This window comes from Prosopis cineraria, unplaced genomic scaffold (genome assembly GCF_029017545.1).
Source record: "Prosopis cineraria cultivar Desert tree isolate PC_DT_omini unplaced genomic scaffold, ASM2901754v1 PC10, whole genome shotgun sequence".
NCBI classification, from domain to species: Eukaryota; Viridiplantae; Streptophyta; class Magnoliopsida; order Fabales; family Fabaceae; genus Prosopis; species Prosopis cineraria.
This window is the reverse complement of record NW_026555341.1, coordinates 30,466,920-30,483,763: the sequence shown is the minus strand read 5'-3', so window position 1 is coordinate 30,483,763 and position 16,844 is coordinate 30,466,920. Positions and strand designations below refer to the sequence as shown.

The following is a 16,844-nucleotide window of genomic DNA, read 5'->3' as shown; positions in this document are numbered from 1 at the left end:
AGAATTGCGAAAATTACAAAGATTGGCTAAAATTTTTCTGTTATAACGTAAAAGACAAGGACATTTTTGATAATTTTTTCATAATTGAAACAAAATAAAACTAGCATTTTACTCAGCGGGATTCTTCTATTGGTTAGGCAATCACACTTAAAGTACTATTAAACACTAAATGTAAGAACCTTTATTAACTTCAAGTATGAATGAGTAGAAAGTAAAAATTAAAGAATCTAAATTCATTATCTTCTAACAAACAAATATTAGTATTTTAGTTGAGAAGTTGAAAAAATATTTAATAATATTTTTATTATATTCTTACATTTGTATAATATGAGCCAACATTATTTTTAGTTGCTCAAATTAATATCCCTCCCTCCTACAAAATTAGTATATAAATAACATTAACTTTCTTGATTGAATGAGTAAGAAAATATTTAGGCAGGAAAAACTGAAATTTTTAACAAATTTAAGTGGTGCAAGGGCAATATTGGGAGAGGCAAATGACAATTTTTTGAAGGGCACAAGTGAAATTTTCTACTTATTATATCCAAGAGATAGCTTTCATTTTAGTGGGGGCAGCTGCCCCTATCCCCCAACTTTAGTTCGTCTCTGCAAGTGATTGTCAACTGTGCAAGCTTGTAGGCTCCACTTGCCTTAATAATGTCCATCCAGGACACTAAGTGATATCTTGAGAGTATAATTCAAGAGTAAAAATAAAATTTAATTCATATGACATATATATATATATTACATTAAAAATGAAAATCGATATGAATAAAAAATAAATAAATAATCTAAAGTCTCTAATTGTTCTGAGAATTATCTTTCTCTCTATGAGAAGAACACCCCTTGTTGAAGCAAATGAATCATAAGATACTCGTATCTTGTATTTTCTTTTATATTCCTCACAAATTCTCCCCCTCTATATATGAGAGATGCAAAATAGTTACTTTATACGAGCTAGAAGCCATAACTCATGTAAACCTGCACCTTATTAAGATGTTAAGTTGAATTAGCTTATTAGTACCGGTTTACAACTATAATTATTATATTTACAACATAACATTAAGCTTTTTACAGCACAACAACATTCAATTGTCCTAACTTGACAACACAATTTTAATATAATACACATACTATAAAATGCAATATAATGTGCAGCACCTTTACATAGCCACCTACTTTGCAAATTCCCCTTATACAGAAGATGCAATATGATTGCTTTCCAAAACTGCTAATCATAACTCATGTAATCCTGCACTTCAATAAAATGTAAATTTCAATTACATTAACATCACTCAAACAATTTATGAATTTATAACTATATTCTCATATTTACAATATAACATTAAGCTTTTTATAACAAAAGTTGTAATTGTTCTGGATATGTCACACCCTACTACTAACGGTATGACCAGCATAAACTCATATTGCATAAGCTTTAATTATTCAAATATTAAGTCATAATAGTGATAGATAAATTATACTGATCAATAAATCATAAAATATATATTTATATATAATTATAAAATTTGTAAAGTTTTAAACACTCGGTAGAAATTTCGCCAAAATCTCCTCTATAATTAGGACATCTCAAATTTTCTATAGTCAATAAACCTGATAGCCAATCCAAAAAAAGGAGCTTAACTCCACATCAGTAGATTACAAGATAACAAAATAAGACCAAAACCTAACTACGGCATATGTGGAGCACTAACTACCATTGTATAATATAATAAATATTTACATTAAAATAAATGATTGAAGCATGCTTCTACTGTAATAGCAATAAAGCCTCTTAATGATTACCAGGAGGTGTAGGGTCAATTATATTATTTGAGACCAAATAAATTTTTTGATGAATAGCGTCCAAAAAAAATAGATAAAACATGTAAAAGTAATAATTAATAAAATTTAGTTTACAACAAATTAATGGAATATTAAAACCCTTATTTTAAGTAACAATAAATGACAAGGTTGCTCAATAATATAACTGTGAAATAAATCAATAATTTTGAAGTTTTATAGATTATCAAGAATCGTACAACTCATAAAAATATATAAAAAAAATTCAAATAATGATATAATAAAAAATGTTTGTGAATAACTAATATAAAACAACAAATTTTTAAAACCAATCTAGAAGGGAATTTACCAAATAAAATCATATATAATAAAACAATAGTTTGTTTAATAGAATAAATTTTAAAAATAATGTTTTCAAAAATTCACTTTCAGTGGGACTTTATTAGAATGATTAACAAGTGTGGATACATAATTCATAAGGGTAAAGTAACCAACAAGCGCGACTTAAAGTCGCAAAATAATCAAACGCGGCTAGAAGCCACAAAACAAGCGCAGGTATGAAGCCCACGGAACAAGCGCGAGTACGATGCTCACGAATATCTATCCCTCCATTCCACGTGTGTTAGCTTGCTCATGTGGCTAGCATCTTGCCATCTTCTACAAAAACCCTATTAGTTAAGTGTACCATGGCGTGTCAAGGGTTAATGAAACTACTGTTAGTATCCAACATTCTAAACTCAGTCCCTCTACTTAAAATCGAGCGTGCATAGAGTTGAGACATTCATTGAAAATAATTCTTTTCAAAATATGATATCCAACTATCAAATTTTCTTTTCAATCTTCTCCATACACGAATCACCGTTTTCATAATTGTAATATAAATCATAAAATTTAAACAATAGAAATGTTTAGAATAAATATTCTGTTAATAATATACCGAATCCAAATATTCTTTAACAATGCATAATTCTTAATGATTACAAAGCAGATTCTATAATAACCGATTAACATAAAAGTTAGGTAAGTAAAAATAATTATATGAATTCTAAAATTAAAATTGACAAGAATATTTATACAACTTATAAAGGAATAATGTAAAAACTAAATAAAAACATTATAAACACTTTGTAAGAAAATATTTGGGACACTACTCACTCACTTGAAGGTTTTCCAAAATTCTAAAGCTTGGATCTCTTAACTTTTCTCTTTAATTCTAGTGTTGCTCTTGATTTTGAGGCAAATAAATCATAATTCTAAAATCATTTATCAAGTAATTTTTCAAACACTTAGTGGCATTTAAATTCAATCCAAATAATATTAAAGACAATATTATAACTAATTATGTTTCAGGTATACTTGAGTTAGTTAAATTTTGGACAATTCTCAATTCATTAGTTAAACTTTGGACAATTCTTAATTCATCTTCATATAACCCTTGTAACATATATTCTCAACCATAATTCATAATAACTCATATTAATCATTCACATGCTTCTTTTAGATTTAATAACATACCACGCAAGCATTCGATGCATTCCTTTCTCCTACTTTAGTATATTTTTTAAAATTCCAAAACTTACATATACTCCTTCGAGCAATATTCATAATTCATCTAGGTTCTATTATAAAAATTTAACAATCTCACTTTTACCAATAAATCTTTCAATCATATTTATAAGCACTATAAAAATATTTACTATTAGCTAAATCATTAGGTAAGCTTTTAAGCAAACTCAATGATTTCTAACATTTAATTTCTTCATCAATTTTTAACTCAGCATTAATAAAATAACATTTAATATTATCCAAAACATCACATAAATTCGTCACTCAAGCATTTTCACAAGCATCTTGAGAACATTTAATTTTAGTTTACAATATTCATCTAGCCAATTAATCAACTTCCCACATAAACTTTATCATCAACATTGAGCTTACTGTCACAACAAAAATGTGTACGGCATCAACCGAAATATATTTTAATTTTCTCAAAATTTTGACAGCAACTCTGAGGAGCAAGGAGGTGCTCTTCGACCAGGGAAGAAGAGAGTAATTCATTTTGCTATAGAAATCAAAGAGAAAGGAGAGAAAAACCAGCAGCCTACCTCAAACGAAACTTTAGTGCAGCAACTAAGAGCCAACACTTGACCAACGCTTCAGCTTGCTACGCCCAGGAGAAAAACCAACAATTCTGACCACTAGAAGAAAGAGTTGAACTACCATACACACATGAAACTTTCAGCTATTGAGGAAGACAGAAACTTGAAGACCACTCACAGCTCGAACCAGGGATGAAACAGAGAGCAATAACAGGGAAAGAAATCAGCTACTTACCCCCTTTAATGGACGAATGAAGATGGAGAAGAGGGTGGCAGTGAAAACGACGCAGACCGACGGTGAGGAACAAGAAATGCGAGCGAGAAGGAGGAGGAGGGGGAGAAGACTGTGATGATTTTCCAGAGACTTCCTCACCCTTCCTCTGTTCCATTCTCGCGTTCAAATGGGAAAGAGCGAGAATGAAAATCTGATGAAAAAGTATTTGAGAAATTTACGAGAGGCCGAAGGAAAAATTATAACAAAAGCACAAAATTTTTCTATAATTAATAATAAAACCAAACTTGGTTAATGAAATTCTAACTTTTGAATCCTCAAAAAAATTATTAGAATAAATTTTTATAAATCACCACCCTCTACTTATTATTGGTCTAATTTAAATAAAATGTTTATTAGAAGAGAAAATTAATTTAAGTTAAATGTAAATTGAGGGCCATTACAGGATAGCACAATTTCAATGCCATAAATGTGAAAGACCTTCACCAACCCACCAACATTAGTGTTGCAAGAACAATTTACATCAGAAAAAATGCCCACCGTCGCCCATGTAAAATAACCCATTTGTTCCACTCTCCATGCCACATACTATATAAGCCATGGCAAACTACTAGTGTCTAATAGTTGAGATGAAGAAGATGAATCTTTCTTTAAGACAAGGTCAGACGGCAGCAAGATTTTGGAGTGAACAACCATGCTCTTTCCTTGACCCAACTTGTAAAGAAAGAACACGCAAATCAGTCAAGATGAGACAATATTAAGCAAGATTGCACTATCTATGGAAGAAATTAAAAAAGAATGGGCAATAGCATGAATTACCAGCTTGACTTAGCATGATGGTGGAAAAAATGGTGAACTGCATTCAAAGCCAGAGCTTGCGTGAACAGCATTCAAAGCTAGAGCTTGCGTGAATTTGCTTCCTTTTCCGTCAAGCTATTTTTCCTTTCATTTAGCAAGAGTCATTGCGCCTTACAATTTTATTTCACTTCATTCTTAAAAAGTTTGCAGTTATTTTTGGAATTTGTCAGGATTAATTGATTAGTAATTAAGTAGCTACTGGAGTCCTTTTTTTGAAATTCTCCATTGTTTATTTCATTAATTCATTATCCTAATTTCATGCCCCTGTTATACCACTTTCTCTCAAGTTGTGAGAAATTTTTTACAAGAGGTTACCAAATTGGTCTTAATGCATAACTTGCTTAGCTGATGCTTCCTTGCTTTTTTAAAAAGAACAGTAAAACCTCTAGCTTAGCTTCTGTTTATGTAATGACCCAGAATTTAATTGATATTAAAGTTTATGATAAGGTATTTCAAATGTATTTTTATTAATTTTGTAACAAATGTGATAAGGAAGTTGGTGCTAGCTTAGTGGAAACTTGCTTGGTGGCTACCTTTTAATTTTGGGTTCGAATCCTCAAGGAAGAGTTGGGCTTATTTTTTATCTTAACTTATGTGAAATTACAAAAATGCCCTCCACTTAGCCATCAAATATTTTTCTTCCCTCTTCTTTTCCAATTAGCATTGCATTTTATCCAAGGGAGAGCCAGAGAATATATTTCAAGAAGCTTCAAGTCTGGTTCACCATCTTCCTCTGTCTGCTATCATCAATATCAATGTGGGTGTGCCGGTGGTTGCTGTTTGTTCCGTCTGTCCAACGTCGATCCTCATCTTCCCTCTGTCCACCGCGTCTCCTCATTTGTTGTTTGTCTACTGTGATGGTTGCTGTAAGATTTCCTTCGAGCAGCAACATTGCCCTGTTCCTGGGTGTTCTGGGGACATCGCCGTCTTGGTGGCCATGGGATGCTCCACTCTTTCCTTTTCTTCTCATGCTTCGCGCGATTTCTTCTCCTTCCTGCTCGCTCTCCATCTCTGTTTGTCTTCCTTGGTAGCTGCTCTATCTTCAGTGTTCACGTTCGGGTTATGGATGGGTGAGAAACATAGTTGCCGGAGCCATTGGTAGTGCTGTCGCGAGCTTCAACTGGTGCTATTGATCCGATTTCTTTCCTTTATTGCGAGCTGCATTCAGTTTTGCCTCTCCCCTACTCAACCATCTAAATCATCTCCTTCTCATTGCTCTTTGCCATGGAGATCTAAGGTCAAGTACTTCAAATTTTTCTCATTTCTTTTTCTTTTTCTTGTGTTGAATCTCTATTCATGTTAGTAGTGACAATAGTTTTTGATTCCCTTTTCTTGTTTAGTTGTTGGTTGTACCGTTGAAGATGATTTGAGTTTATTTTCTTGAGTTAAATTCATTTCTTTATATTAGAGGAATGGAGATTGGGAGATTGATTGATTAAAATTACTTAGTGTAAAATTTTGGAGGTTGGAAAGGAAGAAGGAGTAGTTTGGTTGAGTTTAAAAAATTTACGCACAGAAGGTGCTTGACAAAATGATTGTTAGGAAAGTGAAATTAAAGAGGATAAGATTAGCATTAGCTATATAATTAATGCCCGTAAGTGTTGGATGAAATGCCTACTAGGAGAACTTTGCTGATTCCTCATTTTTGAAATTTCATTGATCCTGAATTTTAATAGGGATGTTGTCATTATGAAATTAATAATGTGATTATTTGAATTCTTGAAAATGGATAGTTTGTTGAAAAAATATATTTAATTGGATGCTAGAGTTTTTATGAATGGATTGGAAATGATATATATTTGGTGGCTTGATAAAATGTTAATGATGAAAAAAAAAAGTGTAAGGCTTCAGTTCTAAAGTTTCAAATTTAGTAGAGTTTAATTTTGTTAAGGATGATGTTAAAAGAAACTATTGTATTGTTTGAAGGCTTAATAAAATCTTAATATGATATATAGGGTATTTGGAAAATGAGTTTGATTGAAGTTGCAAGAGGTGAAATTTGATCTCTTGAGAATTTCAGGTAAGTGGATAGCGTCCCAACTAATTTATCAATTAATTTTTCTTATTAAAATTTATTTTATTACTTTGATTATTTTAATAATAATTATGTTGATCAGTGCATACTTTGTTAATTAAATTTCTTCATTTTAAGTTTTAAAATAGTGGTGAAAAGATGATTCATCATAGCATATGAATATTTTACCCCTTTTAAGATATCCTTTCAGGATTAATAAAATTCCTTTTCATTAGCATTGACAATTTTTGATTATTCAATAAATGCAAGTATGAGCATTGGATATGAAATTTAATTCTGAAAAGTTTTGGTGCTTAAAAGTATTCATGCAAGTTTGATTTTGAAAATGAGAACTGTATCTTGAAAGTGATAATTTTCTCGCATGCTTGAAAATGGTTTAAAAGGAGACTTTATGTGAAACACTGGTTGCTAACGGCAGTTCCGTTAGCCCTTGGCGTGCCATGGTACACATAGTTAGCAAGGTGTTTATAGGAGGTGTTAGTCCCGTGCGATGGCCAACGCACATGGAATGGAAGGATGGGTTATTCGTGAGCATCGTATTCATGTTTGTTTTCGTGGTTTCAAGCTGCATTTGGTTAGCATTATCTTTGTGGACTGTATATCCACATTTGTTTCGTGGCTTCGGCTGCATTTGGTTACTTACCCTTGTGAATTGTGTGTGGCACGTTTGTCCTCGTGGCACAAGCCACGTTTGGTTATTTACCCTCGTGGACTGTATGTTCATATTTGTTAATTGTTCTGATAAATCCCTATAATTATGAATCCAATCATTTGATGATTTTATATACCATTAGTTTTTGTTTAGTAATTTGTTTATAAATATTTATTTCATTTATGTACTTCCTTGAAATTAAGTGATATTATCATTTGCTATGATAATTAAATGATTTGAGATTTTATTTGAAATTTTATAGAGCCATTTTATTATGAAGTTTATTAAAATTTAAAAAAAAATTGTTATCTATTTAACTTACATAATTATTTCAAACTTTTCATTTTATTTATGTTCTATTGTTTATTGTTGGGACGTTATTCACTGAAAAGTTATTTTTATCTCAGATGCCTTTGTTGACGTTTATCTTGCCACCGACCTTGAGTACTTATAGATAGGTGGATGATTGATTGAAATTTTTCTCTTGATGTAATTATTAATGTTTATGTATCTTATTTTTATTTTATTTTTGAAAAGTATAGTTAGGTGCTCCACATAAGCTATAATTAGGACTTATATATATATATATATATATATGCTGTCTATCGACTGGAAGGAGCTAAGCTCCTAATTTATTTGACATTTTGATTGCATCAATGTGTTGTAAAAAAAAATTAGGAGATCACATTTATAGGGGGAGGTTCTGTCAAAATTTCTATAAACATGTTGAAACTTTGTTATAATTATTAGTGTCAAAAGTGTTATAATTTCAAAATAAATCTAATTTCATTTTAAAAATAGAATCAACTTACAATTTAAGGCTTACAGGGATATGTGAAATGGTTCACATTCCGTGTCGGTCACTCTCTAATTTTTGGAGCGTGACAGTTTATGAATTAGCTATATATACAGCATTTCATCCCCTAATTTAGTATCGCTAAATAGAAGTTGAATCATAGTGTGTGGGGTTCTCTCGTGGATTTTTTCATTTGCCATCTTAATTTCATGATATGCAAAATACACCTGCTGGAGAAAATAGGGATCATGCTAGTTTGTGTCCTCTTATGTTGAAGTTTAAAGTGTAATTGATGTTCTGAAAGCATCAATTGTGCATGCGTATGTTGATAGGTAATTGTGAACTTCTGGTTGTGGTATTGTGAATATTTCAAGTGATAGGAGCCAAGAGTGGAGCCAGAAATTTTATTTTTTGAGGGGGTTGAGATGACAAAGCATTTATGATAATCAAAGAAAAATATATATATATATATTACTAACATAACATAAATATTTGAATGTATATATTCATATTCAATTTTACAAATATATAACAAAAATATATATATTTTTTAATTTATAAATATTTTCTTTTTGATTTTTCATGGCATAAAATCATCAATCTTCATGTCCACAGTAAACTTATTTCCTTCTTAATATAAACTACCATTAAATTAAATGGGTAAAAATCTTCTTCCTTTTTAGCATTAAATGATTTAAAGCATCATTAGGATCTAATGCTGTGCTCAATATAAGAAACTATATTACTTGCTTACTGAATTTACTCTTTAATTATTATAACTGATAATCGACAACAATAGTAAATACATCAACACAATAATCATACTCAACTATCATAGAATCTTTATGTTTATGAGATCGGATTATATAAGAGTAAAAATCATTTATGACATAATTTTCAATAGCTTGGTTATTACAAAAAGAAGTAACTTTTTTCTAAAATACCTTAACCATAACCTCTTAATCTTTGAATAAATAATTTCATGGTAAATATTAAGCACATAATATTTAATATATCTTAAAATTTTTGTTGCAATGCTTGATAAAGTTTATTAGTATTTCTCATATTTTCTTTCATCAAATATAAAATAAAAGCAAAATCAAATGACACCAATTCTTATAGAGTATATATAACATCATCTTGTTGGAAATAAGAACTATACATGCATAAAAGATCATATATAAAATTGAAGTAAAAACCTCATCTAGTGTCTCTATGTCTCTATAATATATCAACTTAGAAGGACTAAAACATAAAACCCCTATATTTTATTATAAAAAAATTAAAAAGTTAAGGGGTAGTTCCCCCTTGTCTCTACCCTTGATAACCAAGGATCAAGTATTGTAGTAGTAAATATGAACAAGTTTAGCTAGTAAACTTATATGAAAACAGGAATAGAATATAGAAGGGAACAAAGTGACAGAATAACAATTAACAAGAGATTAGAATCAATATAAAACCAGAATGATTATTGAATTAGTTTAGACACTGGTTTATAAGTTAAATTGTGATTAGATTAGTCATAAAAAATTAAAACATTTTATTAAATTGGTCAATACATTGATTTAACAGTTTATTAGTTTAACCAGTCAAGTTGATCCAATATTTAATGCTGTATTTTTTTGCACTACTATATGTAATGAATAGACTTAAATCACAAAAGGCTCCAATTTTTTGTTTTAGGCAAGAAAAGATGATATTTTCATTAAGATAAAGACAACAAAAACAAAGGTCCAACGTAACATTGAAAAGGCCTGCAACTAATAACAACCCAAAAAACACAACCCAAACCCTAACAGCAAGATCAAAGAAAATAGCCACCACCAAGCCTGCCAGCAAACTATTTTTTCACCATCCGCTTGCTAGAATCTGTAGAAAGAAAAACACTATCACCAGCATCAATGCCATTGCAAGGGGTGGGGGTTTGAAAAACCACCCCAAAGATCCCAAACTTTTTATCGACGAAGGATCAACTAGAATTGGTTGTTGAAAGACTACCATGGGAGAACCCATAGAAATAAAAATACCCAAAGGCACCAGCCAGCCTGCCAGATGGAGAAGAAGGAAAAAGAGAACTCACCAACAACCACACATTGAGCCACACTAACTTTATGGTAGACATTCAAACAACAGCATTATTGGGCTAAAAGGGCAATGCCAACGGGAGCTTGCAAAAGTAATGTATGAAGCGCACGCGCACAAGTCATGGGAAAACTAAATATTGTCTTGGAAGAAAGACATGTAAAGTCAACTTATTAAAATTTCGCCAATATAGGAGGCAATGCTTTCAAACGTGCATTGAAGCTCAAATATTGGGCAAATTTTGAGCATCCAGCTAGATTTAGAAATTCAAGAGAGCTTGGATCAAATAATTTATTCGGGATACTGATCAGGCTGACGCAATTTCTCAAATTCAAATACTTGAGCCTGTGAAGTAGCGCAATAGATGGATGAAGCTGTGATAATGAAGTGCACCTTTCAAAGTCTAACCTCTCAAGGGAGGGAAGAAAATTAAAATAGGGTGTCTCAAGTAGATCTTTAGAGCCTGAAAGGTTCAAACTCTTTAACCTCCACAATTTTATCTGTACAAGAGATCAAAGAAAAGTTAGTACCTGCCCAAACTAACAAATGAGATTTTGAAATAAGAATTGACATTCCTTTTGATTGGCTGCAACTAAATGGAATGGAATATTTCAAACAAAAGGAAATAAAACCTGAGAGTGAATGAATTTATTTTGGAAACATGAACTAAAATAGTGATGAATTGATATTGTTCTTTTGAAGATAAACCTTGTGTAAATTTAGTACTACAAAATTTGGACATTTATTTGAAACCTACTCCACAATGGTATTTCCTGTTCAAACTTTTGACTCAGTCTCAACAAAAAAGAATGATTTCGTTCATGATAATCATTCTAGTTTTTGATTTGATGCAAGAGATCAAAGAAAATTATCAACACCTCTATGTCTCTCCATAGTTGCGTGATGCAGCTATCTGGCAGAATCAATTCCACAAGATATTCTGGCTCAAAACTTGATGGTAAACAAGTAAATGGATATTGATGCCACGACAGATAAAATATTTTGTCAGCCAGACGACTGAGGCTTCCTGCAAAAGTGCAAGTTATGAAATATAAGGACTCTAAGTCCATTCATTTTTGACAAACCATTGATGCTTATCGATGTCGTCCTCCGCGGATATTCTTGATTTGAAAGCACTATGACTTTGACATACTCAGTTCCCTGAATATATAAATACAAATGCATTATATATTATATATAAGTTAATTAAAAATCCAAGATCATGAAAAATTTCTATAAAAGAAATCAAAAAAGGAATAAATTGTTATTTTGAATTCCTATAGTAATAGCTATTTGTTTCACCAATTTAATCTTTGAAAAATAATTACTATGGATTCTATATATATGCTTCAGGAAAAAAAATTCAGTTTGGTCATATTTTAAAGTATAGAAAATCAGACCGAAACTGATTAAGGCGCAAGTTCAAAGATTCAAGGTTAAAATTGTAGTTAAATCAAGGTCAAACTAGTCATAAGCAAAACATTTATATTAAAATGATTAAAACACATAATTTAACAATTTACCGATCCAATCAACTGAGTTGACCTGATTTTTATTATTATAATTTTAATACTCTTGTTCAAGTAATATTCTTAGTAATTGACAAAAGTGACCAGTAATACATCAATGCTTGGGGAGAAAATAATATTGCTACAGCTAACCACCCCCATTAACTCCTAATATTGATGAATTTTGGGGAAATTATACAAAAGGATCTACAATTAATTAACCATCAATATTTTTTACAAAGGACCATAAAAATTCAAATTATGGTAACGGACCAAAATATAACCGATAGACCATTATGCCCTTGTGTAAAAGATTTGGCTAATTGACTGCACTATATATGTCTGTCTACATACAATTTGTTTCTGTCTCTCTTTTCTTCCATTTTAGACTTGGGGTGCATATTCTCGCATCCAATAATTTCAATGATGTGGGAGATTTGACGAGGGCAATTTAGTATTTTTAAATTTACATTTTGGTAGCTGGTCCTTCTTAATAATTAGTATCTTTGAAGTCGTCTCCAATAAATATTATTCCCATCTGGTCCTTAGCTCTAATTTACCCGAATTTTTCACATTTAGAACAATATCTTTGAGGAACTAAACAAGGAATAAAAGATATTTATTAAGAGACTAAAACAATAATTGTAATTAACAAGATAAAAGTTCAAAGAACTCACGGTATTTGCCTCCATAACATGACAAAAATCTTCAAATCGCCATACCCTACTCCTCTCTCCAGGTCTAGTTGATTCTCGTCGAACGATGTCTTTTCCCAACTGTTGCAGCATATAATGCATTTTTATTCTAAGACCTGAGACGTTTATCAGTGACTTATCAATAAGAAAGCCGATCCTCGTTTCCACCAAAGGTAATTTATACTGGATCCCAAGAATTTTCTTCACATAATCAATCTCCTCTCCAGCAAAACAGCAAGCAATATCCAAAAACATGTCCTTTTCTATACCATCGAGTTTATCAAAACTTTTTCTAAGAACACTGAGTACTGAAGAATCAGGAACCATTTCCAACTTTTCCAACTCTCTCTGCCATTCTGAGACGCTTCGATCTCGCAACAACGAACCTAATGATCTGATTGCTAATGGAAGACCATCGGCATATTTGAGGGCATCCAGGACCACCTTATCATAACCTCTCATTGGAAAATTACAATTGAAAACTGTTTTGCAGAGAAGTCGAAGAGCTTCATTTTGATTCAATAGTTTAACCTTGTGAATTTCATCTACTCCAAGCTCTCCAAGGACTCGCTCATCTCTACTTGTTATGATAATTCTACTTCCTCCTCCGAAGCAGTCACGTGATCCAATCAAAAACTCTTTCAATGATTCATGGTCATCAACATCATCTAAGACTACAAGAATCCTATGGTTTCTCAGACTAGTTTCTATATTGTGTACACAAAGTACATATTCTTCTCCTAGAGTTATTCGAAGAAGTACTTCTGGAAGGAACTTGGAGGCATAATGTGTATCCAGATTAGTGAGGAAATAGGTAGAATCAAAATGGTGAGAGATCTTGTTAAAGATATCTCCGGCCAGAGCTGTCTTCCCTATTCCACCCATCCCACTGATCCCTACACTTCGAACAAAACCTGTTGACCCTAAAACCAGAAGCTCTATTAATTTTGATACTCGATGAGATCCTATCCCTACTGTAGCTATTTCATCTGATATGTCAACTTTCTTGGCAATTCCATCAATAAAGCGAAGCGATGGCTGCCTGTACATGAAAAGAAAAAGAAAAAGAAAAAGAAAAGGAAGAAAAATAATTTAACAGTACTATTTCTAATTGTGTGTGTGTAAATTTTTCTGTTACATTCTATGTTCTTTTGTTGTTTACACAAACACATATCCAACAAAGCATAAAAATCAGAGCAATAAGATTTTATATCCAGCAAAGTATAAATAAATTAGAGAGTTTTACTTACCAATAATAGCCATCATACATATTAATTGTCTTGTCAACAATTTTACTAATAAATCGCGCTTGATCTTTTCTGAAAAAGAAAACAAGAAATAAAGAAACAAGACATTAACATCATTATCATTTGTGTAAGTTTAGAAGCAAGCACAACATCAATTTGCTACTATTACTAAACAAGTCAACGATATATGTATGAATCAGTATCCTAATTAACGTGTCCGGTTAAAAATCCTTCAAAATGAAAAAAATAAAAATAAAAATATGAAAGATGGAGATTTTAATTAAACCTTAAAATCTTGTTGAAATGTACAATATACATGATAAATAATGCATTTAAAGTTTTCGGATAATTGAATTAAAGAGATTACAAGAACAGAACAAGGAGAGAAGATTACTTACAGATGATCATGTGGTGCTACCAAATCTTGGCGTTGGGTCAATAGTGTCATTACTTTGTCTACATTTAGTTCCAAGTGTTTTATATGTTCAAGAAAGCGGCTATTCTGGAAGAAGCTATCAATATCAGTTACTTGAAAGGGCTGGATTCCGAAGAAGATCGGCACGAGTATCTGCTGAGGTGGATCAGTATCAAATTTGCGTACAGGTGAGTCGATGCACTGAGCTACCATCCTTGCCAGTTCCTGCAAGGATCGTGTTGAGCAAATATAGCTTTTTGTAAGGACAACCATATAAAGCTCATATTTGTCCAACGGTCCTCGAGCAAAGGAATTTGAAGAAGCGGTAATGAAACCATTGCTGATAAGAGCATGCGAAAGGAATTCAACGAAAGAGCAAGAGTCGTCAGACTCAGTATCAAAGCTTATAAACACATCACATGGCCATGGCCATATCCACTCGGAGGAGGAGGAGGGCGGCGGCTTGCTCTGAAAATCCGTCTGACAACTGAAACAACAATTCCTTAATTAGCATTCAATATAATTGATCATGCTATTAGATGATTTGATTGGTCGAGAAAGTCAAATTAGCTTATCACAAATTCTTGGATTCGAGTCTTGGGCAGGGATGGAACTAAAAGTTGATACATACGTGGGGCCAAAAATGAAAGATTACAAGAAAGTGGAGGGTCAAAATTAATTTCAGGGATGGATCTAAAAGTTGATACAAATAAAAATAAACATATTTTAAAAAAAAACTTATATCATGGGGGGAGTGGGGAAGCACCCTTGCTTGCCCTCCCCCCTTGTATTTGTCCCGAGTCTTGAGATAGCCATGTTAGTATTTCCAGGTTTCCCAGGAAGCATTGGAAACAAAACACACACACACACACACAGAAATCTCGTTCTAATGGCAAAACAATCTTGCTGTTTTATAATTTGGAATATATTGTCTCTGAAAGAGGAAGAGGTATGACTGTTTAATTTCGACGATGCCTCTTGCTGAGAAGATGACTTTAATTTGAAGACAGCTTCTTTTATATGAAAAGTGGTTCTTCTGGTATGAAGAGTGGGTCCGAGTTTAGGACATTTTTGTGGCTTGCTGATCATGATAGCTAGGTTGCATACGGGTGATTTCAACAACATAATAAAGAAATGGGGGGGAAAAATAGAGTACTACTTACGTATCTCTTTCATTGGCCAGCAATATTTGTTTTGCCTTCACAATTATTTCTTTCATAACTCGAGTTTGATCTCCGCTAACAAAGAGTAAGAGAAAAGCAAAAATTAACAGAGTATGCAATATAATTAAGCGCGCGCGCACACAAAATCTACTCCTACCAAAGATATAAAATTTGAAGAGAAATTTAATAAAGGAATGATCATCATCTGTTCTTTTGTGTGAATTATTTCCAGATCAACACAAATATTCAGAAGGATTAATTTGATCATTAATTTGTTCGATCAATCAGCATATATGGGGAGGCAAATATGATAATAGTATGATTCATAACCAACAACATATCTTGCTTACTTATTTCGTATGACCAAATCTTGGCTATGGCTCAGTAGTGCCTCATACGGAGCTAGCCATGTTTTGACTTGAGAGGGATCGACCTCAAAGAAAATTGGCAGAAAACTGTGTCGCCGCGATGAAACCTTCATGCACTCAAACATTGATGCCAGGTCCCTCAAGCAATCTGTATCGGCTTTAGCATATGTTTTTGAGAAGACGACCATATAAATCTGGGATTCCTTCATTTCTTTGAGTGGCTCGTACCATTGATCGATAAAAAAGACTTTGCGATCGTACCAACAATTTCGGGTTCTTAAACCTTCTTTTAGTAGATTTTTCCAAAGCCATGGATAAAAATCGTAAGGTAAGTCACCACAGCAAGTTAAAGTCACATCATATTTCCAGATCGAAGAAGAAGGAGATAGTCTGCTCTGGAAATCCATGGGAAAACTGGAGCATGATCAGTTACATGGAGTAGGAGAGAGATCTAGATTTGTTGCTGGTAATGTCAACACAGTGTAAACGTACAAGATCTTTGTTAATACACCAATATAATAAACTACTCATCAACCCTTATAAAATTACAAAATTATACATACATGTTAAGATCTTCAAATATGAATGGACTTGAGTCAATATAAAAAAATCTTATATCAAATAAAAAGTTAGACTTAATAATTATTATATAATAAAATGGAATGATCAATAATTAAACCTGAGTAATGAGATTTTGAATTAAGATGCTGCTCTTGCCGATTTGTTCTCTCTCCTATCAATTCTCATTAAATTATTAGTTTAATGACGCTTAATTTATTGGAAGATGCATGTGTGGTGGTAGGAAAGAGGATCGAAGCATCCAAACGGATTGTTTAGTTGATCAACGTTGACAATTGATCATTATTAAGGATTAGGAAGCTTCTCGTAGGT

The 16,844-nt window shown here is 32.1% G+C and overlaps 1 protein-coding gene and 1 long non-coding RNA gene across 5 annotated transcripts; both read right to left on the bottom strand.

The window, feature by feature from the left end:
• Positions 1-1,149: 1,149 nt before the first annotated feature.
• LOC129321760 (uncharacterized) lies at positions 1,150-4,666 on the bottom strand. 3 transcript variants are annotated; one of them, XR_008596092.1, is made up of 4 exons: positions 4,578-4,666; positions 4,138-4,327; positions 3,909-4,019; positions 1,150-1,257 (listed from the first exon to the last, which is right to left on the bottom strand). It is a non-coding gene; the product is annotated as an uncharacterized LOC129321760 (long non-coding RNA). The 3 variants fall into 3 exon arrangements; XR_008596093.1 differs by having other exon boundaries at positions 1,158-1,252; XR_008596091.1 differs by having other exon boundaries at positions 1,158-1,252; positions 3,909-4,327.
• Positions 4,667-11,435: 6,769 nt separating this feature from the next.
• LOC129321910 (TMV resistance protein N-like) lies at positions 11,436-16,449 on the bottom strand. Of its 2 annotated transcripts, XM_054967877.1 has the most exons (6): positions 15,936-16,449; positions 15,586-15,660; positions 14,406-14,909; positions 14,011-14,079; positions 12,743-13,802; positions 11,436-11,718 (listed from the first exon to the last, which is right to left on the bottom strand). In XM_054967877.1, the coding sequence occupies exons 1-6, from the start codon at positions 16,358-16,360 to the stop codon at positions 11,563-11,565; spliced, it is 2,289 nt and encodes a 762-aa protein (XP_054823852.1). In that variant the 5' UTR covers positions 16,361-16,449; the 3' UTR covers positions 11,436-11,562. The 2 variants fall into 2 exon arrangements, with proteins under 2 accessions (XP_054823852.1, XP_054823853.1); XM_054967878.1 differs by lacking the exon at positions 15,586-15,660.
• Between the last annotated feature and the right edge of the window lie 395 nt (positions 16,450-16,844).

Bases quoted from the DNA above. Each gene is read 5' to 3' on its own strand.
- LOC129321910 (XM_054967877.1), bottom strand. From the start codon at position 16,360: ATGGATTTCCAGAGCAGACTATCTCCTTCTTCTTCGATCTGGAAATAT. The intron at 14,910-15,585 runs GTAAGTAGTACT...TTGTTGTTTCAG, and splicing joins CTGGCCAATGAAAGAGATAC to TTGTCAGACGGATTTTCAGA. The intron at 14,080-14,405 runs GTAAGTAATCTT...TTTCTTTTTCAG, and splicing joins GTAGCACCACATGATCATCT to AAAAGATCAAGCGCGATTTA.